This window comes from Primulina tabacum, chromosome 10, assembly GCF_025594145.1.
Source record: "Primulina tabacum isolate GXHZ01 chromosome 10, ASM2559414v2, whole genome shotgun sequence".
Classification (NCBI taxonomy): Eukaryota; Viridiplantae; Streptophyta; class Magnoliopsida; order Lamiales; family Gesneriaceae; genus Primulina; species Primulina tabacum.
In genome coordinates, this window is record NC_134559.1 from 1,916,862 (window position 1) to 1,941,446 (window position 24,585).

Genomic DNA, 24,585 nt, shown 5'->3' on the forward strand with positions numbered 1-24,585 from the left:
TTTTGTTTTCCTTAAACACAACTTTCATCAGATTCGGTGGATTGCCCCGACTCCGTTCACCCAATTCGCCCGGATCACATCACTTATCAACACAAACTAAACAAGTGTAATCTTCTGCTATATTGGTTGGATATCCATACCCTTTCCTCTGATATATATTCTACAGTGTTCTAAGTTATGCAAGAAGTGATGAGCATCTAACCAACTCGAGGATGTTAATACGAACGAAGAACGTGGCATCGAAGGAGAGGTACATGGCGATTTAATTTTATGCATAAAATGCTTAGAATTGTATACGAGGATATTCTTTCTCAAGAAAAATTTGTGATTATTCATCAGTTATAGGAATTGTGGCTCACTAATCAAACATCGATAGATTTCGGTGTATCTAATAATCCGGTTTTCTTTTGACCAAAGTGACGAAATCTAGTTTCTTGATAGACTTAAAAGATATAGGCTTTAAGAGGATGCTGTCATTTCAATTGCTTTTTCTTCTTGTTTTTTTAGTTGTAAAGGAAGCAAAGAGATCAAATTCTTGCACAATTATTGAAGCTGATCTTCATATTCTTTGACTGATCTTTTAGAAGGCATTGTTTAAATGACTACATGTAGCGTAAATTAAATGAATTAATTAGTGTAGGGACGGACAGGACAATACAAATCTACATATATTCAGGAAGATGTCCTTATATCATTTATTTTAAGTAATTCTTGACGGAAGTAACTCTTTATAATCAGTTTACATACTATACATTAATTAGTTAAAACATCTCTATATTTTAAGAATTATTATAATGTTTATCATAGCGTATCTTGTTTATCAATAATATATATATATATATATATATAATATTTTTTTTTTCAAAAAATAGGCTATCACAGACACACACGTAAATAATATTTATAAAGACCTTTTAGGCAAAAAAAAAAAAGAGGATTTCAATAAACTTTCTTGAACATAATTTGCTTTACTATTACTTTTTCTGCCCGCGTTGAATGTGGCTTTTCCTTGTTTATTTATCATTAAAATTAAAATAGGGATGAAATCACCTTTACCCTCTTTGAATCTTCTTTTATGCACGGATGTTTGATAAGAAATCTATATTTATAATACCCCATAAGAAATGCTCTAAATTTACCAAATAGAATGAAAGGGCTTCAATGTACCTATCTCGATCTATCTTTAAATGAGATGAAATTTTAGATTTTGATATGACATCAAAGTCTCAAGTTTGAATCAATGTTTCGAGTTCGATATCTGATTATAACAAACCATCCTTTTCATAATCTGAAAATAAAATATTAAGATTTGCTTAAGCTTGTAGATTTTATGTTGAATCTTTATTATCTTGTCATATTTCCTCACAAAACGCAAAATGATTTGGAATATTCAAAAGAAAAAAAAAGGGAGTGTGATTGGACAAAAACCGTGCGTGTGAGAAGTGACCAATAAAATTACATATATCACCCACTCAAGGCACAGGCTCCCGTCAGCATATCTTTAAAAAATCATGCTCCTACCTAATCATTCATCATAAACTACAAGTTTAGGAATGTCTATATATGCATGGAGTGAGGAACATTCATTAAAGAAATATTTTATTTATTTTTTTTATTTATTTTTTTTATGTTTTTCGACTTTTCAAAGAGAAGTCGGAATAGAATTTCGATTTTTTAGTTACAATTTTAAGATTTATTTATTTATTTATCCCATGACCCTAAACCAACGGCGAGGGTATTGGACAAAGGGGTAATGGATTTAACCTCTGGTCTCCGCCTCTGTAAGCATCGAACAAAGCTACCATAAAATGATGTGTTTTACTTTTGTTGTTCCGATTTTATTGCAAAGTGTCATCATTCAGTAATTAGTACTACTCTTCGGATACTGTTTATTTAAGTTACGTGTCATCGACTTATGGGATAATATAGAACACTTGCTAGATTTTACCGATCTAGGTAAGCAAATATTTGATGGTAAATACTTTGAATTTATTTCGTCTAAGGTAGATTGATGTGATAAAAATGAACTCCCAGGCAGCAAATGGTGGTAGTGTGGTGTGCGTTGAGCCTAGTTTGTTGTTTGGTTGGTTCAGAGGAGGATGGCATACATTGTGGGAAATATGTACAATGATTTTTAAGAATCTCATGAGTTGAATATATCAACTAAATCTACACACATATGAATATATACAAATATAGTTTGTATGCATTCGTATTTTGTCCAGTGTTCAAGGGGATTCTCCAAGAGGTTAAAATCAAAACCATCCATTTTCTATGAGCAGAGCTTTCCAAGTTCAAGATTCTAATTAGCTCAAATTTGACAGAACAATTTAAACACAGAAAGTCAACTTAACACAATGGTGAAAATAAATATTTACAGTTCATTCCAACCAGCTGAATGGTAACGCAATGTGCTAAAAGCATACGAGTAAACTACATACAGAGTTGATGGTTTACAAAGACTTGGTACATCCAACAAAAATAACACATTACTTAAAACAGTACTACATCCAAGGAAAATCTTATTAACATTTACCATCCCTCAAATTTCGGTGCACTATCTAAATCACATCCAGAAACGAGAGGAATACCTATGGTCTTATTCGTTTCCAATGGTGATCACAAAAGGAACTAACCTTCTGTAGTCTCTCCGTCTCCCGAGCGCACAGTTGTCTAGAACCCTGCCCAGCATCGATCGTGTATTCTGCAGCGCTAACTCTTTTAGAGATATACCCGATTCAGCAGCATTAGCTTGCCCCTGTAGCATCAAGCCTGCCCCAAATCCAAGACCGGTTGAAAACTGCAAAGGCCCACTTCGAGCTTTAAATGATGTCTGAGGCACAAGTATTTTCTCATCCATCGTACCAAATCCATTCTCAAAAGAACCCGGATCTTGCGGATGGGACCCGGGCAAAGAGCTGCAGCTCTGTAAGAGTGCTTCTAGCACGCTTAATGCCTCCCAGCATAAGGTACTCTCCACGAGTTGGGAAACAATTGCATACATTTGAGGACTCTGAGCTGCATCCACAGGAGTGTGCTGAAGTAAGGCCTTCAGCATAAGAAGTACGACACGCTGATATTCAACGGGCCCTTTCTCCAGAAGCCGCAGTAGGTGCCCAAAAGCCAGAGCAGAGTGCTTGGGGAACCACCCGTTGCACAACAATGGCGAGATGCAAGCCAGAAGATTCTCTATCCCTCTGATCTCGCCAGAGGCGTAAGCCATAAAGACAGTTGCTAACTCATCCATTGATTTTGCATGGCACCATATTGCAATATTGGTTGCAACAGAACAAGCCTTTTGGTATTGTAGTTGCAGAGGCGAAGCAGGTCCCACCACTGCATCCTGGCTGAGCTGTAAGCAAAGCCATGGAAGCAAGCCTGTGATGTGCATCAAAAGCCGCGTTTCTGCATCACCAAAAATGGAATCGCAAGAGGGGACAGTTATCTGAGAAAGAACCTTAATGGAAACACCGTGACTAACTGGGGACGTCAGACCTTTAAGCACAAGTGGCTGTACTCCTTCAAATGCTGGCACTTTTCCACTTGATGGAGATGTTTCAGAGATATTTCTAGACATGGTGTGCTGAAATTCAGAACTATCTGATGCATTTGTGTCAAGCTCATCATGGGGAAAACTGGAAAGCAGCACATTTTCTGTTGTAGTGTCCCGGAAAGATAGGCGGTCGATTGCTCGTGAGAAAAGTTCAAGCACCTGGCAATACACATGAATAAAGTCTGTGTGCATCATGGCAACACATCCCCAGAAAAGCTGGGGATAGAGTATGACCTTTTCAGGTTCCATATTTTCCACCATAACCTGCAAAGTCAATAAAATTTCCATTATAAAACCCAAAACTGATGGCACTGGATTGCCCAGGCACCTATGGAGGCAGCGAAGAAGAGATACACAAGCATCATTTGTGACACGCGGTCTGAGGGCACGATAAATTTGATGGGATCGGCAAGCAAGGTGCCTCGAAGTACATTCCATTGCCCATTTTAGTGCCTCTGCACCCCAAGTTTCTCTAAGATCTCCTTGGAAAAAAATTGCATCAACCATGCTTTGCACAAGAGCAGACAAAAGTGCTGCACTTGAGAGCTCTATCTTGACAACTGTGGGGTCTTCGTTCTCCCACATCATGCTACCTCTCTTTGATTGAACATATTTAATTAGGCTCACAACTTGCTGCCTGTTTTCTCCATCACTATTCTCAACATCATACAGCTCTAAGTGCCGGCCAGCAAGGGAATAAAGCAGATTAACAAGTAGGTGTTGGCAATGCTCCAACACAATATCCTCTGAACTGTCCATTGAGACAAATGTTACATGAAACAGAAGCGGCAAATGCTCCCTAAAATCTTCATCATTCTCATATGCAATTTCAGCTAGTAGAATCAATGCAATGTCGGCATGTGTCAATGAGTGTTGCTGATGGCCTTGCAAAGCTGACTGAAGTGCTTTAGCGTTCACACCGTGAGTGCCAACACCAGAGTGCAATCCGTCTTCCCCAGAATTTGGAGTGTCAATAAGGTAATCTCCACTGTCTCGAGATACATGGCGACTTCGCAAGCTTCCGGCTGAGCTTCGCACCCCCATTAGTGGCCCTGACATGTTAACTAATGATGGTAGTAGTTGCCCAGATCGACCAGCAGCTACAGGAACAACATTCAGCTCAGGAGGCATAGGACTCAATGGGCCAGAAGCACTTCTTCCACCAACAGCGGCAGTTCTCCAGCTCAAGCTTCCACTGGTGTTTCTCAATGGTCCATCAAGAGAACCCCGGACAAGTAAAGGTGACATGTGAGGCTGGCTGTCCACAACAGAGGTGATTTGAGCCACAGCAGGCGCCTGAGAAAATTCCAACACAACATTTCCACCAGCATCACCCTTATTTGCTCTAGGTCGTAATGGCTCCACAGTATCCTCGAGCATTCTTTGAGCCAATTGGTAAACCAAGTGGTCAATTGTCCGTTGTGGACAAATTCGCGCTAAATATAAACTTACCCTCTTGGCAACGGAGAAGTATGTGGCAAAGGCTCCACTTATTTCTGCAGATGCATTTGAATCGCAATCCTCAATACCTTTTGTGATTAAGAAATCAAGGACTGGACTTATGTTTCTGGGCTTACTAGCAATTGTACTCCATAAATTTTCAATTTCATCAGGAAACTGATCCCCATGCCGCCATGTCACGTAATAAAGGCTTTTCAATAATCTTTCACTCCATCCTGAATCCTTAAGTTTCCAAAAATTGAGATTCTCAATCCACGGGGCCATGCAGGTTAGAACTTGATGTTGTGCAATTATATCCACCGCATCTAGTTGCCTCTGCATGATCTCTTCACAAAGAAGTTGGCTCAACTCTGGATGATCTTTACCAAGTTTGCAAGAGAGTTTGTATTGGAATTGTTGATATGAGTCAGGAAGGTTGCCAACAACGGCAGCTTGATAGCTTCCCAAGCACTCAGCACCATCCTCAGCCCATTCACGGACAGAAAGTGTCTCCAGCATTTGTAGAGCATCGTCACGAATTTGCCTAGAAGGATCTACCACTTTGTAAAGAATTAGGCTCAATAGTCTCTGAATCTCACATTTTGGTATCTCTTGACGCATGTAGACCTCAGCCAGCACACTGAAGTAGCCATCAGCTATAGCAGAATCAGAGTAGTAGCACTGCAGTAGTATCAGAGTTTCAAGCACAAAAATATTCAATAACAAGAACTTGAACAAAAGGCTGTAAAATACAAACTGTCTTTGAAGAACTCCATAATTACCTGATCAATACAAGCTGGAAATAGATCCAAATTCGTGAGTAGGAGATTCTTCAGAGCCAGTTTTGCCAGAGAAACTCGATGGTGTCCACCTCTATATTTATCACGGCCAGCTGCTCCTCTCCCACCATCTCCAGTGTATTTAGAGTAAGAGGGAGTTCTTGGATCAGCTGGTGAATAACCAAATGGTGCCCTCGGCGTTGGCTCAATAAACAGGCTGTTTATCCATGAAATCACCCGGCCACTCATCTTTCTTGCATTGTCATCAAAGCAAGTCCCATATAGCAGGGAGGCCATGGCATTCATAGAGGCCCATTGTATTGCTTCAACCTGTTCACTTAATTCTTTATCGAATGAAATTTTATCAATAGAATCTTTTGACCGTGAATGCTGACTAGACTTGTATCGTTCAACTTCACGTCGATAGTCACCAACACCATCTTGATTCCATGTACCACCTGTGTCATCTCCCCAAGAAAGGAGGAGATCAAAAAGTTTCTTTCTGGTTCTAATATCGAATTTCTCTGATTTAGAATCAACAAATTCTGGAGCCAGAGATCTTAGAACAGAAGCAAGTGCATATCGGAGAGGTTGCGTCTCTTGAAAACTTTCCGCAGGTGCTGTCAATATCTGTCTAGTTGTTTCTTCAATGAACTTCAAATAATGGACGCGAAAAACTGGTTTGTTACCCAGCATGCCTGGCCATATCTTTTCTGCAACCATTCGATAGATATTTGCAATGTGGATGCGAAGCTCCTCGCGGCGAGACTTTTGACTCTGCATAAGGTCCAGTGACATTATTTCTCAGTGCACTAACACAGACAAAGATCAACTGCAGCACATATCAGGAGAATAAAACAATGTCTGTAGAGACTTTAGCTCATATCAAGTTCGTTCTTAGTTCAGTGAAATTTGATAAAAATTCTCAAATCCTGGCAGTTTGCAGACACCCTTCAAATTGAACTTTACCACTCGAACAACATCTATGTACTCGACCGCTCCATTTTCAAAACTTTGTAGACCAAACTTTGAATAATGTATAAATAAATGAGGATCCACTAATTAATAAATAATCAAGAACACAATAATATTTGGACTCAAATAAATCTTATTTTCTCTAGAAGAACAAATGTGAGGGAACCAAGGAAAGACATGCCAGGGGACAAAACAAAAAAAAAATAACAGAAAGTGTCAACTATAAGGAAGGGAAAAGCAAAAGAGGTAAGAAAGAAACAAACGGGGGAGAGGAACTCCAAAAACCAATAGTAATGGCATTTAAAAACTGAAGAATACCTTCCACTTTGGTTTCCCCTCTGTTTCTAGAGAAACCTCCTCTATAAAAGAAGAAAGCTCATTGAACATTACTTCGCACAATTCCAAATGAGAGTGTCCTAACGACATGGTGGCAGCATGCTGAAGAAAAACAAAGTAAAAATGAATCGTAGATGTGATATAGACTTGATAAACATATATGTTAGCAGGTTGAATCAACATATATATGGGGCTTACGTCGTGTCATCTCAGGCACAAAAATGCAAATGCCCACGAACCACTTTCTAGATTTCTAATACAGGTATTATAGATCATCATAGTGATGTGTTTCAAACTTTTACAAGTAGAACATCCCAAACCAGGATACAAAATGCAGCACACAATGAAATGCTTACGTCCCAAAAGTGCAATATTTGTGTTTTTTTCTACTCAGACTAGTTACGGCCAGCAATTAAATGATTTATCAGGGTTCCTTGAAGATTGCTGGAACAAAATTAAATTTGCCCCAAGCTGGATCTGGAAACACAAGGAGTTTAAACTATTTTTGGTTTCAGATTTATATAGGGATTGGAGTCTTAAATGTTGTTAATATGATCCTGGGTCTTACTTCATCTTGCGTGGACCACTTGTCCACTTTTTGTAATTAAAAAGATTTTATTAATATTTTATTTCCTATAAAAAAATGATTTATCAGGGTACTTAAACATAATTCAACCTAAGATCGAGGACTTCATCACCAGTCAAGGAATACTTTAATATAATTATAAAGACTCCAATAATAAACTCTTAAGAGGTAAGATTTGGAATCCAATATCATCTTTTGATTTTCCTTATAATGATTTGTATCAAATGTGACATTGGAATTGGCACATAGAACCAATTAGAGAGAGATTTTGTCATAAAATCAGATTTCTTTTACTGTGTGATAAATTGATGGCTTTTCCTCATCATAAGATCTACAAATTAGAACTAGAATGCAATCTATCCACTTACATGCCAACTAACTTCGCCTGCTTGAACATGTAAGTATAAGAAAATTATAGTGCAACATAATGGCATCCAGAGTGATATATTGAAAGATTGAAAACGTGCAGCACACACTCACCACGTGTGCTTCAGAACCAGATTTGAGGGAAGGAAAAATCAGATGGAAAAGTTCTTTTGTTGCTGCTGAACCACCACTTTCTCGATTAGCAAGTGGGCATGAGCATGCAAACATTGCATACATAAGCCATTGGTCCAGCTTGTTGTCCGTGTCCTGTGACTGGTGAGCCTTTCCACCCAATTCGGCTGGTGTGATGTGAGCAAGGCGTTGAATAACCTCGAACCTGCATAAGAGAATGTTACAATTAAATCTCCTTGTTTTTCAAGAGTTTAAATGAATGAAATTCCAATTAAGACTGAGAATCTGAAAAATAAAGACAGCAAGTTATTGATAATATTTGATTCTTCCCAGATATTGTCATACTTCCAAAGTATTGCAAGTATTAGTTGAAGCTAGAGTTAATTAATAGATATTGTAATTGTTAAGTTTTCTGCTCCCTGGTAAAATTGATAACGTAACACCAAAACAAGATGTAAGAGAATGTAAAGATTTTTACTTCGCTTCCTGAACTGAGCTTGGACATAGTTCAGCAGCATATTTGACGATCTCACTAAGACATCGGGCCCATCTATTCTTATCAGGACTCTCAAAAAGTATAGACTGAAGAGTCACATCTTGAGGTACAGCATCTGACTCTCGTCGCAAATCAAAAGGACGCCCAAAATCCCAATAACAGCCCTGAACGATATCATCCTGTAAAATAGACAACTAGATATTTAAAAGCAGAGCAGATAGGCATGGCATTGAAGTCGAATTGATTAGGAAATCCTAATGGAATCAGTAAAAGTTGCCCACCCCATTCTCTTCAAGGACATCAATCATGAATATTGGTTCGGCTTCAAATTTCATGATATTATCTGGCCTTTCATACAATGAAAGTTCTCTTATATCATTCCACAAAGCACGCACACATCGCAGCAACTCCAAGGCAGTATGCCTGATTTGACTATCAACAGAACTAAGGAATATAAGACCAACTGCATCAATCTCTGAAGCACGAAAATCAATTGCCTCATGGGACTGATGAAATGAGGACCTCTTGAATCCATCATTTCTCTGGACACGTTTTAACTCCATAGAATCACGATCTAACTTATCATCAGATAGACAAGCTCTCCAGAAGCGCATTAGTTCAAGTAGGCGTCCCAATGATGTTTGAATGAGGAGAGGGAACTCATCAGGAAGACGCAGGATAAAGTTTGACATCCCTCTCATAACGGCAAAGCGGCGATGGGGAAGGTACCTCACAATCCGATTTAAAACCTGCACAGCTTCTTCACGAACACCAGGATCTATACTGATGCCATGCTGCGGAATGATTTCTGTGATTTTATCATTGCGGCCAACTTCTTCAATCAGATACGGTATGCACTTTAGCACCGACTTGAAAAGATATCCTTGAGACTTTTCTCTTGTAATGGCATCTGGAAAACTATATTTCAGTTGTGCAGAACATTGAGCAAATTAAACAATATGTGGCAATAATTAACAGTCACACACAATCTCACCCAGACTCGAGTGCATGTGGGTGTGCATTGTTTGTGATTGTTTGCATCCTGTCAGGATAAAATGGTGGAAGATGAAAGAATGGTTCATAATTGGACAGTTTACTGGTGTCCAGGATTGCACGGAATCTGGGGATCAGGATGTTCCTGAAGATTGCAGAGGACATGCTAAAAATCAGATGGTTGTGACTGCTAGCGGTTTTGATAGTGCAAGACTTAAAATAGCGTGCTTCTCAAAACCGGGTATGAAAAGTGGCTGCAGCAATGTCGCTGAAAACATACTGGCCTTAGTGATGAGTACCCAGTAACAGAAAATTAAACTACCATATGCCAAAACAAATGCCTCTTCTCGTTTGAGTATATATTATTTCTGACAAAGGTAGATTCAATATTGCAATTTATTGATGAAAATCCAATAATCACAGTTGAGCTTTTATATAGAAACAACTATAACATTCAGAGACAAACTTCAAAATCTGACGAAAATTCCCATGTAGAATGTAAAAATTAGCAAAATATTACCAATGGTGGTCTTTGAAGAAGTAAGAAGAGCCTGACTGTAAGTTCTATTGCAAGACCTCAGAATAGCTTCAATTGACGCTTTGACTTTTGGGATGTAATGACCAATATTATGAACTGCCAACACAGCACAAATTCGATAAACCAAGAATTTTGTGTAGCGAGTGCGAAACAAAATAGAGATTGAGATAGAATAAGCTTGAGATAGAATAAGCATAACTACCGTGGAGAATTTCCAAGCCAACATGCTGACTTGTTGGAGACATAACAATGGCAAGCAAAGCTCGAAGGCCGATAACCTTAGCTTCCGGACTATCTTGCTTGAGCAATTCTAGAATCATATGATTCATAGCAAAATCAAGATTATGTTCAGCTATAGTTACACAGAATTCCACTAGTTTGTCATGTTGGACATCCTGACTAAGCATTCCTTTCCTGAGAATAGTTAGAAGTTGCGAGGTGATGCTATCCAGATAATCCCAAACACGATTTGGAGGTTGAGCATCACCGTAGACACTCAAGTAAAATCTCATAACACGATGTAGACAATCTAAGGCCATAAAGCGGTGGTTCTTATCCTGAAAAGGTGATCAAAATTAAACCTCAGAGGAGATTTATAATTGAGTGCATGGTAGATGTATTTATCAAAAACATATGTATAGGGAAAGAGGTTAATGCACCAACTTACTCTAAGATGCTTGTATAATTGTTCCATGTGAGGACCAAAATTACCGAGAAAAATATTAGGATCACCAAGACATAGGAGAAGAGTCACCAACGGATAACCAACCTAGAAAAGACAGAATTGCTCAGATCATCCAAATATAAACTCAAGAATGCCAATCAGATTTTGAATCCCTTAATATAAACAAGGCCAGCATAGACATCATAACTAGATAAATATGAATTGTTAGATTTCAGGCTTTAAATAAATTTTTAATCACAGGATTCAAGAATCTAGAATTGTAGCGCCTAATTCAAATAACTATATCAACTGTTCAAAAAGATGTTCTCGTAATTCAAATAACTATATCAACTGTTCAAAAAGATGTTCTCATAATTCAAATAACTATATCAACTGTTCAAAAGATGTTCATGAAAATGATAAGCACTCCTTTTTTTTCCTTTATAGGGGACGAAATTATATTAAAATATTTTAATTACAAAATGTGGACAATAGGTCCACACAGTAAGAGCCGGGATCGTATTAACATAAGTTCTCCTGGCCAATTAGAACTTGTTTTTACATTGATACAGAGTTTTAGGTGAGAAACTGAAAAGGTGGATGTCATTACATTTTTACCTACCAAAGTAGTATTTCTAAGTTACTACCTTTCACAACGAAAGGAAATAGAGAATGGAATGTTGCAAACTATTAAAACGGAAATAAGAGTATTCATTTAGAATTGGGTGCTAAAATGCAATCAACACATGAGATTATTCAGGTAATATACAAACCACATACTACTTGATTTGTACAGCAGTGAACTTCCATGGAGAAAATCCACAGCTGGATTTTTCTTTATAAGAATCGAAATTTCATAATCAGAAATTGCCATCAGGCAATGGACCCCGCTTTAGTTCCTAAGCATGATACAGACAAAAGTATGCATCTCTTGACTTAAGCCCAAAATAAGTTTCCACTCTATTAGCATTGAAACGAAAGGTGTTCCTTCAAGATATTATATAATTATGTCCATGGCACCACCAAATTCTTGATGTTCGCCGATTCTTAAGAAATGTCAACCAGCTAAATGAATCAAAAAGAAAATTACACAACGTATCTGACAAACAGTGAGCAACTTGCCATAGAAATATACTTATTATTATATGGTACGCCAAAAAATTCATCTTGTACTAGTATCATCATTTCCATCAATGGTTGCAGTTTTGGGAAATTAAATAAATTCAGAAGTCCTTCTGAATCCTGAAGAACTTTATTATGTTCCTGGATGCAATATGGATCGTAGAAAATGAATGAAGAAGAAGTTGAGGGAAATAAATTGCCCTATCCCACACCCAACACAAAAGAACTTACTGTTATATGTTTGCTTTGTTTGTCCATCCAGTGCATGAGCTGGCTCCGTATTCGTGCAACAGCTTCATACCATAAGGTGAGTGCAGGATCAACACCAGAAGGAGGCCATTGACCTTTTCCACCATCAGCAAGTGGTGCTAGAATGTTTGAAAGCATGTTGCATATCGCATGGTAAAGTTCACTTTTTCTTTTGTGAGGAGTACGATTTAACGGATTTGCTTTAGCAACAAAGGAGGCTGAAGCATTTAAACTGCCCTCTGTTTTGACCTGAAATTCACCTTCTCATCAGGAAAATGTTTCCACAGTAATTCACCTCAGACTTCAATTCACCCTTACCCCAAGCTTAAGGTAGCGCATCCCATTGATAATGCTAAGTGTTTCACTTCGTGAAATACTGGTATCGATTCGGCGAGTATTGAGCTCCATGAAGAAGCGCTCAGTCACAGAGCTAAATCTGTTGAGTGATCAGAGCATAAGATTTATTAGATTGAACTGCATGCATCTAAAAGAATTTGCTTGTCATACTGTCACGAACACTTCCAGAGAAGCAGCTGAAGTAGGTTAAGGACATTTTTATACACATGGTTTAACTTTTGCATTCCCAGGAACAAGATGTAAAAAACAGTCAAGTCTTCCGAGACACATAGATTCATTAAAATCTATGAATTTTGATTTTTGTCCTAATACAAAGTGTGGGAAATCAGATAATAGAGAAAAAGAATTTTTTTTTTTGTATCTCATTCTCTTTGAATTGATATAATACACGGTATTATATAGGAGATTACAAGGAGAAAAATAAGGAAACTAACTCAATCCTAAATCTGGAAACTACCTAATTAATTCCCTCAATCTCAGGGATTACAAATTAATTCTCCCAACCTATTTACAGAGCTATTTACAGCTCAGCGACACCTCGACACTCCCCCTCAAGCTGAGGAATAGATGTCTTCCATTCCCAGCTTGGATACAAGATCATGGAAACTCGAACTGTTAAGCCCCTTTGTTAGAACATCGGCTAATTGTCTCTCTGATGGAACATAGGACATACACACTAACCCTTCCTCCAGTTTTTCTTTGATGAAATGTCTATCAATTTTAATATGCTTTGTCCTATCATGTTGTATGGGATTATGAGCCATATTAATAGCGGACTTGTTGTCACAGTAGAGCTTCATAGGACCCTCCCATTGGACTCTCAAATCATCCAAAATGATTCTCAGCCAAAGTAATTCGCATAATCCTTGAGCAATAGCCCTGAATTCTGATTCCGGAGATGACCTTGCCACTACATTCTGCTTCTTGCTCCTCCATGTCACTAGGTTACCTCCAAGAAAAGTACAATATCCTGTAGTTGATCTTCTATCCACTAGGGAGCCAGCATAGTCAGCGTCGGTGTAGGCTTCCAGAGTAAGAGTGCCATTCCTTTTGAACAAGATTCCTTTCCCCGGATTGCCTTTCAAGTAATGCAGTACCCTGTAAGCAGCCTGAAGATGAGGTTCTCTTGGATCATGCATGAATTGACTGATCATACTTACAGAATATGTTATGTCTGGTCGAGTGTGAGTAAGGTATATGAGTCTGCCAACCAACCTTTGGTACATTCTTTTATCCACAGCTGGTTCTTCTTTAGCTTCTCCCAACTTATAGTTTGGATCTATTGGAGTAGAGATCGGTTTACACCCAGTCTTCCCTGTTTCTGCCAATAAATCAATTACGTACTTTTGCTGGGATATGTAGATTCCCTGTGTTGAATGTGCCACCTCAATACCGAGGAAGTACTTCAATTTCCCCGGCTCCTTTGTTTCAAATTCTTTTACTAGTCTTAGCTTCAATTCATGCTTCTCTTTCTCATCATTTCCAGTCACGATAATGTCGTCCACATAGACTAAAAGAGCAGTCACTCCCCCTCCAGCCGAATGCTTAATGAATAAGGTGTGGTCACCTTGGCTTTGTTTATAGCCAGATTCCTTCATGACTTTTGCAAATCTGCCAAACCATGCTCTAGGAGATTGTTTTAACCCATAAAGGGCCTTTTTCAGCTTGCACACATTGTTACCTGTGTCCCCTTCAAATCCCGGTGGGATGTTCATGTAGATTTCCTCATTTAGGTCACCATGGAGAAATGCATTCTTAACATCATATTGTAGCAGTTGCCAATTGAAGTGAGCAGCCAATGCTAACAGGATTCTCACAGTGTTCATTTTTGCAACTGGAGCAAAGGTTTCCTGATAATCCACCCCATAAGTCTGAGTGTACCCTTTGGCTACTAACCTTGCTTTATATCTTTCAAGGGATCCATCAGCCTTGTACTTCAATGTAAAAATCCACTTGCAATCAACAATGTTTTTTCCCTTCGGTTTATCAACGATCTCCCATGTTTTATTCTTTTCTAATGCACTCATTTCCTCTCTCATAGCATCCCTCCATTCCCTTTTTGACAATGCCTCAGCCATATTGTTAGGGATGGCAATGGTGTTCAAACTCACAATGAATCCTTTTTGGGTTGGTGATAGGCGCTTGAGAGAGACATAGTGAGATAGTGGATAGAGTGGATGTTTAGTACATTCTCTGGTTCCTTTTCTAACAGCAATGGGAAGATCCAGAACGGTTGTTGAATTAGTGATTTGTTCAACAGGTTGTGTGTGTAAAGGTGGATATGATCTTACCGTAATTTCATTTCCAGAATTTGGATTGGATTCTTGGACTTGTGTCAATTCAGGACCGGTCTTTCTCCTTGAATACACCTGAGGAAATCTTGGGAAATTGTGAGTAGGAGATGATACGGGTTCAGTGACAGGATCGGGTGACTCAGATGTGACTGGTTCAGAGGACTCGGGTTCAACAACACGGGTTGGCACATACGGAAGGTCAAGGGTTTTAAGTGGTTCAAAGGACTCACAAGTACTATCTTCCATCATTGAAATCTCCCCCTGAAGAGAGGACTTGAAAAAAAAAGGTTTATTTTCTGTGAAAGTGACATCTGCAGAGATGTAAAATTTTCTGTTAGAGGGGTCGTAACACTTGTATCCCTTTTGAGTGGATGAGTAACCGAGGAAAACACATTTGATGGCTCTGGGGTCTAGTTTCCCTCTATATTGTTTGTGGACATGAACAAATGCAGTACACCCAAATACCCTAGGTGTGATGCCAATTGAGGTTCTGAAGTGAGGGTAGAAGCTATTAAGGACCTCTATGGGGCTTTTGTTTTCTAACACGCGGGAGGGAAGTCTATTTATCATATATGTGGCAGTAAGAACGGCTTCTCCCCAATAGGACTTAGAAACATTCCCTTGAAACAGTAAGGCTCGGGTGCTGTTGAGTAAATGGCCATTCTTTCTTTCAGCTACCCCATTTTGTTGGGGTGTGTCCACACATGATGAATCATGGATTATTCCCTGAGATTGGAAGTAAGGGGATAGAATCTGATTGAAGTAGTCTCTAGCATTGTCTGTCCTAAAGCTTTTTATTTTGACCCCAAATTGATTTTGAACCATTGAATGGAAATTAGGTATAACAGTGCTAACATCAGATTTTTGTTTAAGAAGAAAGAGCCATGTAACTCGGGTGCAATCATCAATTAAGGACACAAACCACCGAGCCCCGGAAATATTAGGTATAGTTGAAGGACCCCATATGTCACTATGAATCAAATGAAAAGGATGAGAACTTCTTTTATTGCTAATAGGAAAAGATACACGGGTATGTTTTGCCAATTCACAAATGTCACACTGAAACTCCGAAATATCTAATCCTTGGAATAAACGAGGATACATTATATTTAGGACCCTAAAAGAGGGATGACCAAGACGTAGGTGGTATAGCCAAATGACATCTTTGTTTGAGGAACTAAGGAAAGATGAAGACAAGTTGCTCCTGAGTTTCTGGGATGGCTCAAGGTGGTAAAGACCGTTCCTTTCCTTAGCAAGTCCAATCCTCCTCCCCGAGTCCTGGTCCTGAAAAACACAATAAGAAGAGCAAAAAACAGCATAGCATTTGAGATCATGAGTCAACTTTTGAATAGACACAAGGCTCGTTGACAGTTTGGGTACATGGAGAACGTTTTTAAGGATAAGGCTAGGTGTGATATGTATATCACCAATCCCTGCAACAGTAGCTAAAGAGCCATTGGCCACAACAATTTTTCTATTACTTGGACATGGGGTATAGGAAAGGAAGATTTGTGATGTGGGGGTCATATGGTCTGTAGCACCGGAGTCTATGATCCAAGAGTTGGGATAGAATTTGTCTAAGACATTCATGCAGACAGGTTTACCTGAAAGAGCCATTGAACATGCTCCAAAAGGCTTCTCAAGAGATCCCATTAAGCTTCTCAGCTTCTCAATTTCTTCGCTGCTGAACCCCCCTATTGCTGAATTTTCCTCAATATTGGGCTGCTCTGCCATATGTGCCTGAGGCCTTTGTTGCCCCCCACGGTTGCCCCATTCTCGGCTCGGAGGTTTACCATTCAGCCTCCAACACGTCTCCCTTGTATGCCTCGGTTTCTTGCAAAAAGTACACCAAAGATTGTCTTTGTTCCCTTGGTTATCTCTACCCGAGTGTTTAGGCAGATCATTCTTCGACTGCTCCTGATTTGTTTTCGCTGCTAAGGCTGACCGCAGATCATTCTTCGACTGCTCCTGATTTGTTTTCGCTGCCAAGGCTGACCCATCCATAGTATGGGGTTCTAGCATGACACTCCTCCGACTTTCTTCTGCTCGGATTAATGAGATTGTCTCTTCTAGAGACGGTGTATCCTCCTTGCCGAGGATTTGGATTCTAACTTGATCAAATTCAGAATTCAGTCCTGCCAAAAAATCATAAATCCTATCCTTCTCAATGAATTTCTTCAATGTGGCCGCATCATCAGGGCATTTCATCTCAATTACCCGATAGTGATCCAATTCCTGCCAAAGATTTTGCAACAGGGTTGCATACTCTATGACAGATTTGTCTCCCTGCTTGGTGGCGGAGGTTTTTTCCTTAATTTCATACACCAGGGCAGCATCCCGGGCCTTCGAGTATGTGCGGTTGATATAGTCCCAAATTTCCTTTGCTGTATTCAAGAACATGCAAGTGTCACTGATCGTTGGCTCCATGGAATCCCATAGCCAGGACATAATCATGGAATCCTCCTCATCCCATGCGGCAAAGGTTGGATCCCTTTCTTCTGGTCCGGTTCCAAGTAGGTGATTAAGCCTCCCTTTGCCCTTTAGGTATGTGCGGACAATTTGGGACCATTTGAGATAGTTCTTCCCATTGAATCTGTTGGATGCCCGAATATTCTGCAACTCTCCAATTTTCTGAACAGAATTGGATTCTTCGGACATTGACATGGTGAAGAAGAGATTCACAGCAATGAAGGCTGGAACACGTAGAAATGGAAGCCCAGAAAAAAACTGGAATACGAAAAGGAAACACACAGCAATGAAGGCTGCTTGAAGAATACGAAACCCCAGAAAAATTCCTAGGGCTCTGATACCATGTGGGAAATCAGATAATAGAGAAAAAGAATTTTTTTTTTGTATCTCATTCTCTTTGAATTGATATAATACACGGTATTATATAGGAGATTACAAGAAGAAAAATAAGGAAACTAACTCAATCCTAAATCTGGAAACTACCTAACTAATTCCCTCAATCTCAGGGATTACAAATTAATTCTCCCAACCTATTTACAAAGCTATTTACAGCTCAGCGACACCTCGACACAAAGTGTTAGGCTTCTGAAAAGAGAGAACAATACAATTTCGTTTTGACTCGATCAGAGAAAAGCCAAGTTTTTTCGTGCACAATAAAGTTACAAACAGCCATACAAATACCTGATCCGCGATAAAGCACCAAGGAGTTGGGCCACTAGATCAAGAAGAAGCCCCCGTAAGTCAACCAATGAAGGATATTCGACTTGGCTAACAACCCTGAAATTAAATCAGTAATTTCAGGCCAACCTCAGGATATATACATACCATGATGATTAAGGTCTATAGAACAATCTGCATCGCTAGTTTTTCTTTGCGATTTATAGAAACTAAAGGCATGACTACATTGTTACTCGGGTAACTTCCCTCACATCAAATATACAGAGTAAAAACATCATAAGCTTCTTGAAGAAAGACGATGTTTGGTCCACTTTTTTTCCACAAGATAATGTGAACAGTACTCATGTTAATCAATCACAATTTTCTCAACTTTTGAATTTCTTGTGATGATAAGAACTATAATCATTATGTTTTGAGCGTAATTGGAAAACCTGTTGGGGACCTAGAGGTTTTTAATTAAATAATTCACTTTAATCAGGAGTTAAACCAGAGAAAAGTCTCTCAATAAACCATCAAAGTTATAACATCATTCGATCTTCTTTACAGGCAAAAGTTAAAACGCCCCCTAGGCACATCATTGGCACGAGACGAGAAAATTTAATGACTCAATTTCCACATGTACAATAGGAATTTCAAGTGAACTCGGCAGATACATCCTATAGTTCTTAATCAAGTGAATCCTTCACACTCATGCCAACACTTACAAATCATTTCATCTCCAATTCCTGTTATATTTTTTTTGCCTCACACCATTCTAAAAGGAATGGAATTTGTTTGGCATGCAAGTAAAATATTTCGGCAAACAGGAAAATTTCAAAAATGCCACACAAGATACTCATTTTTTCATCTTAGCCAGACAAGAAGGTGAAATTGATCTCAGATGTAAAAAGTGAACTATCTCTAATTTTCACGTGTTTTTGTCTTGCGGATCTCTCATCCGCTTCTAATGTACTTCAAAACCATATTCTTAATAATATTATGTTTCTTATCAAAAAAAAAAAAGAAGGTGAAATTGAAGTTACAAGTACATCACAGGGAAAACATATGCACTGATTGTAATTTTCCATCAGGCCATGAATTGTTACAAAAAATAAGTTTTCTGATAAATACCTGTCCGCATTGATTAGCCAGTCAAAGATAAAATTTTCAAGACCAATCCATAGTTTTTCTGCCAGCAGAGAAAGAGGTTAAGTTCACAAAATAAAAGAGGGGGTAGGAAACCCCAGTCAGAGGAAAGGTATGAGGCCAACTGTCCGGACATGAAAACCTGTAAATGTACAGAACAAATAAAAAGCTTAAGAGCATGTATAGACCTGTAAGTCCTTCTTGAGGGCAGCATTCGACAAAGCGAATACAAGCTGAGCAAAAAATACACTCCACTGCAAGCTGGATGACATAAATTTCTATGAAGTACGAGCCAAAAATATATCTTGGAAGTTGTATGAAACATATAAGATGTATCACAGAATGACGTCAATTGATTTCCATTATTTTTACGCCCTGAGACTATTAATTTCCTGACACAACCTCCCATTTTCCATTTCCTTTCGACAGTATTCTAATTAAAAAAAAACATAAGAGAGACAAAAACCAAAGGCAGGCAAAAAATGACCGCTAAGGTCTATGCCAACAGTGAATGGGTTATAATAAACAGAAAAATAAATAAATGAAATGATTAAAAGCTCCAGGTCATGTGAAATACAGTGGCAACAACTGTGCTCAGTAGTCGGTATACGTCTTATAATTGTAAAGGTATATTACATCCTTGTCCCTTGAGGTTTGCCCTTAGAAAATCATAATTATAACCACCTTCCCCAAGGTTTACAAACTTCTGTGTTTGCTTAATTGCCTTTAAAGAGCTCCAAGAAAGTTACAAAATTATTGTTTAACCTTTATACATCATATTCTTGTTTCAAACATTTTGTTAATTACACTCATCAGCATTATATGTTAAAAGGGTTCACAGCTGCTTATTTGCTATAAAAACCATTGGAATGTGAAATATGACTTCTTTAGCCAAACGAATATTTTAGAAATACCAAAATGCTAAAAAGGTATATGACTAGTACTACCTCAAATGCACTTGTATAATATCCCATATATATTTAGCCTTTTTCTCTCTATTCATACTCATTCACCCACCCTTAAAACAAATCATTTCATGTGTTAAGCTGATTAAATCTGATTAAATTAGAACTACAACTCGCAAACTCAAAGGTCACACCACGGCAAGCAGATGAAAAAGGAGTAAAATGAAATTGAAAATAAAGAAAAAACTCAAGTTATGGTTATAGAATAAATCCAAAAAAAAAATGGAAGGGGAAATCAATAAAACTAAATTGATATGGGATTAAAGCCTTAGAGAAGTTACTGTTGCACCAAAACTTAGAGAGGGCATATGGACTTGACCAAATTCTTTAACAAAATTTTAAATGATATACGCTAATATGGTTATGTTGCACCATCAATCATGTCTTTTAATAAACAAGCAATCTTTTTGAACCTCGAGGATGTGGTGGTAGTTATGAATTTTTAATATGACGTATAAGAAATTAGAATAAATTCAGGGGAGGAGGATGACTGGCCCTAATTCTAATATTCAACATCTAAGAAATAAATTTAAACAACTTAAAATCTCTCAGACAATGAGGAAGATGGTGGATGATGCCACTGGTATTAAGAGTCTGCAACAGTCAATTATTCATCAGATTGAGGATAAACAAACCTTCCTCTGAAATGTGGAAGCATCATTTGCACCTTTTGGGGATTCACTGCATAGCACAAAAAAATAATTAGATGAGATGACCCACATTCAATTGGAAGCAGAAATTGACAATAGGAGAGAATAATGCAACAACAAAAAATCATCTGACAAGAAAAAAAATCAAAATCATTATTTCATTAGTAATAACATGATCACGAGCTTACTATGTCAATCTGCACATTTGCATGAGATTCTATACCACCGTACTATGGCACAATTACTTGATTCTACCAAGCTCCGGTATGATTGATATTAATAAGCTGAGAAAGCTGAGTGAATTATGATAAAGTGTTGGTTACAGTTTCAAAGCATTTCAAAGTCAATTTTGCCTCGGTAACTGTTTTTAAAGAACTAAAAGAACCATAGGATTGGGGAGGTCCATTAATATAGCAGTCATCCAGCGAGCGAAAAAAGGTATGGGGGGCCGCAGACAAAATTGACCCAAGGTTTGATTGCTCCCCTTATTCATAACATATATTCAACAGTCATTACATTTACTTATAATACCATGACAAAAAACAGATAGAAATATGGATGAAGAAAGAAAATGCCTCCTACCAACATGTTCATTGATTCTTTATCTTCAATAAAATGCACAGATCAGGAATGGAAGAGCTCTTTTGTGCCTCCACAAAAATTCAAAATATGCATTATTTTGCATTTAGTAGAAAATATAGGATAAGCCCGTGCATGTCAATTCTCAGTGTTGGTGCTTTTGATGCTCAAAAATATTTTGAGTGTTGAGTATCATTAATTTTTCAGTTAATTATTTAGTTTTCACAATTTTTTGCAGAAAAAACTAAAGCATGTTCGAAATTATCAGTCAATTAGATAGAGCACCAAGACACGTTACCATGAACGGAAACCAGTACTTTCCATGGAAGATAATCCCCAGATATAATATTATTACCATCTGAATGAATGGACTTGAATAATAATAAATCCATATGAAAATTGTTAATGTTTATAATGATATTCATTTCAAACTATGACCTATATATTCACAGAAAGTGGATAACCTTTCTCTCCAACGTAAAAGAGCTTCCAATAAGGGTACAGGTGTGTGCCGAGCCACCATAGCTAAAGAATCGAGTACTTGCTCATAAGCTGGATCGGATGGTCGAAGGTACTGTCCATCCTGCATTTATACATGCAGCAAATGTTTCGACACACTTCACGTAAATTGTAAAAGGCAGTACTCCATTAAATACCAAATTTTCCTCTCCTAAACAACCCAATGATTTTTCACTAGCTATTTTATTTTTAGTTTCTACTCTATATTGCTTGATCCTTATTTTTAACTCCATGTATTTTTGCAGTTTTGTTTTTTAAAGCCATCTTAATTCTTAGCAAGAGCATCTCTAATTGCTCTGGGGCAAACAAATCGTTTATGTTTCCATTTTACACTGATCTGTTTCATATTTCAATTATTCGATGCTAGCAAATTCAGTAGAAATAAAATTGGATTTCACTAACTGCACGCCCAAAAAAAGAGCTAAAGGCTGCATTTCAAGAGAAAAGGCAAAGAGGGTGAAAAAGGGAAAGCAATGGGTCTTACCTGTACTTGAGCAGTTTCAATCCGACGCCTGGCAAGAGGCAGGAAACGTTGCAGCAGCGCATCAACAATCAGCTTTGCAGCACTTCCGGCCTTCATGCCTTCCTCCAATCAAATTATAAACTCCCGAATTCCAACTTCAGCATTTCATCTCATCTCAACCCTCAAATCTGTTCCTCAGTCACGATCCAAATTCCAAAAACTGTCAGAAAAAAGAATCGTTGAAAAATCTTGTTACGGTAAAATTCAATTCAACGAATGCGCGACATATCCTACCAGCAAAATAAATAACTCAAACGGGGCTAAACATCAAATTCGATAAAAATAAAATAAAAATAAAAAATAAAAGAAAAAGAGATGTCTTTGAACGTACATTTGAGACTTAGGAGTGAATATTTACAGCGCCTTGTTCTTCAATTACAGCTTGCAAATTCCATCCCTTCTTCGGCTTCCATTAATTCTCCAATTTTTATCCAGCGATCAAAGATTCGGTTTTTTTCTTAGCGTCATATTTTTCTTTATTTTAATTTAAATTTTTTTTTTTTGAAAATTTAAAATTTAGTACTATAATGAAATGAGACATTACGAATAATTTTCTTCGTTGCCACGTTTTATTTAATCCATAACAAAATTAAAACGGTTATTTATTTAAAACATTATTTTATAATAATCATAGTTTTTGTTTCAAGATAAAACTCATAAATTTATTAAATAAAATCATCTGTTACAAGCTTAATTAACAAAAAAAAAAAACTCACCTTCTATCCAAACAAGGCAAAAACTTACGTGAGCCGGTTTTACGGGTCGTATTTTAAAATATAGATCTCTTATTTGGGTCATCCATAAAAAAATATTACTTTTTATGCTAAAACTATTATTTTTATTGTGAACATCGGTAAAGTTGACCGGTCTCACAGATAAAGATTCGTGAAATCATCTCACAAGAGACACACTCTCCAAACAAATGGTGAAGGAGAAGACAAAGCAAAACGAGCAATATTATGAACAAATTTATTCGAGCTACAAACATGAATGCACTCGAAGATCACAGATTTCATTCAAACTCTCTTTACTATCAGCTGCACAAAGTTCAATATACCCTAGATCATTTTGATTGTTAGTGACTGCCTACACTGCCAATAGGGAATCAGATACTACTTAAACATCAATAAAGCCTTTTTCGTAGAGTAGGAGAATTTCTTCCCGGATTGCCAGCAGTTATCCGTGTGCAATTGAGAGGGGTTGATTGATCTGTTTACCAAATGCCAGCAACAAACGGCCTTGGTTATCTCGTACTACTCCACCGATGCTAAATTATTGTCTCTCCTCATCCACATATGCATCCACATTAAGCCTTAGTGCACAAGAGTTAGACGACGTCCATATCCTTTTTCGATTTCCCCTCGATAATGCTTCAGCTATTTTTCATTAACATGGTCTTTGCGAAAATCAATTAGTATCGTTGAGCTCCAAGAAACGTTCGTTGCTAGCGATTTCTTCTAACCACGTGTGAATTGTCAAATCCTCAAAATCTGACTTAAGTAAATGCGCTTTCAGCTAAAGACACAAGGTGCAAGATTGATTGACATCTCGTAGAACTAGAGCAAATGAAGTGTTCTTCCACAAATGTTTGATTGCAGCACAGAAGAACCGGACATGACGAGTTGAATCTATTTGCTAGTTGCGCAATAATAATCAGAGTTATTATTCAGAACAAGTGTTCCAGAAAACATTATTTTTTTTAATATTAATAATACATAAAATTAACAAATTTTAAAAAGAAACTTAAAATTTTAGTTATACAGTGAGATTTGAGACCCCGGCTCCGCGGGGCCCGGTGTTTATTTCCAGGGGCCGGGATTTCAAGGCCTTGCCCCACGAGTTCTTATAAAATTTTAATTTTCGTTCTATATTTTGACAAATATAATTGGCTTTTATATTCTTTATATAAATAAACCAAATAATATTTATAAAAGGTAATAAAGCATATAAACTAATTATTAACAATAATATTTATAATTTTATCAAATAAATAATAATATTTATAATGTTATCAAATTTAATATTTATAATTAAAATTAACAATAAATAAAATTTGTGGATGAATAAAATTTCGGTTAAACTTAAAAAGTAATTCAAAATTAATTAAATTATTTTAAAAAAATTGATTTAAATAATATTTTTTTAAAATACTACATTTTGAATTATTCAAAATGAATTCGAATCAAACAATTTCAGT

General features: G+C 37.5%; 1 protein-coding gene and 1 long non-coding RNA gene across 4 annotated transcripts; one reads left to right on the forward strand and one right to left on the reverse strand.

Moving 5' to 3' along the window:
- Positions 1 to 2,329: 2,329 nt before the first annotated feature.
- LOC142504802 (uncharacterized) lies at positions 2,330 to 22,489 on the reverse strand. 3 transcript variants are annotated; one of them, XM_075617610.1, is made up of 18 exons: positions 22,350 to 22,489; positions 21,811 to 21,929; positions 20,753 to 20,798; positions 19,341 to 19,413; positions 19,138 to 19,195; positions 18,031 to 18,126; positions 12,548 to 12,665; positions 12,212 to 12,478; positions 10,862 to 10,963; positions 10,397 to 10,751; positions 10,177 to 10,290; positions 8,945 to 9,573; positions 8,646 to 8,842; positions 8,150 to 8,372; positions 7,066 to 7,185; positions 5,776 to 6,549; positions 3,496 to 5,674; positions 2,330 to 3,405 (listed from the first exon to the last, which is right to left on the reverse strand). In XM_075617610.1, the coding sequence occupies exons 1-18, from the start codon at positions 22,443 to 22,445 to the stop codon at positions 2,600 to 2,602; spliced, it is 6,372 nt and encodes a 2,123-aa protein (XP_075473725.1). In that variant the 5' UTR covers positions 22,446 to 22,489; the 3' UTR covers positions 2,330 to 2,599. The 3 variants fall into 3 exon arrangements, with proteins under 3 accessions (XP_075473725.1, XP_075473724.1, XP_075473726.1); XM_075617609.1 differs by having other exon boundaries at positions 2,330 to 5,674; XM_075617611.1 differs by lacking the exons at positions 10,862 to 10,963; positions 12,212 to 12,478; positions 12,548 to 12,665; ... (4 more) ...; positions 21,811 to 21,929; positions 22,350 to 22,489 and having other exon boundaries at positions 2,330 to 5,674; positions 10,397 to 10,608; positions 10,682 to 10,751.
- LOC142504803 (uncharacterized) lies at positions 22,437 to 22,879 on the forward strand. The gene is made up of 2 exons (XR_012804348.1): positions 22,437 to 22,566; positions 22,736 to 22,879. It is a non-coding gene; the product is annotated as an uncharacterized LOC142504803 (long non-coding RNA).
- The last annotated feature ends 1,706 nt before the right edge of the window (positions 22,880 to 24,585 follow it).

Coding starts and splice junctions, on each gene's coding strand:
- LOC142504802 (XM_075617609.1), bottom strand. CDS start 22,445: ATGAAGGCCGGAAGTGCTGCAAAGCTGATTGTTGATGCGCTGCTGCAA. Junction 8,373..8,645: donor AGCTCAGTTCAGGAAGCGAA/GTAAAAATCTTT, acceptor TCTCTTATGCAG/GTTCGAGGTTATTCAACGCC. Junction 5,675..5,775: donor TTCCAGCTTGTATTGATCAG/GTAATTATGGAG, acceptor ATACTACTGCAG/TGCTACTACTCTGATTCTGC.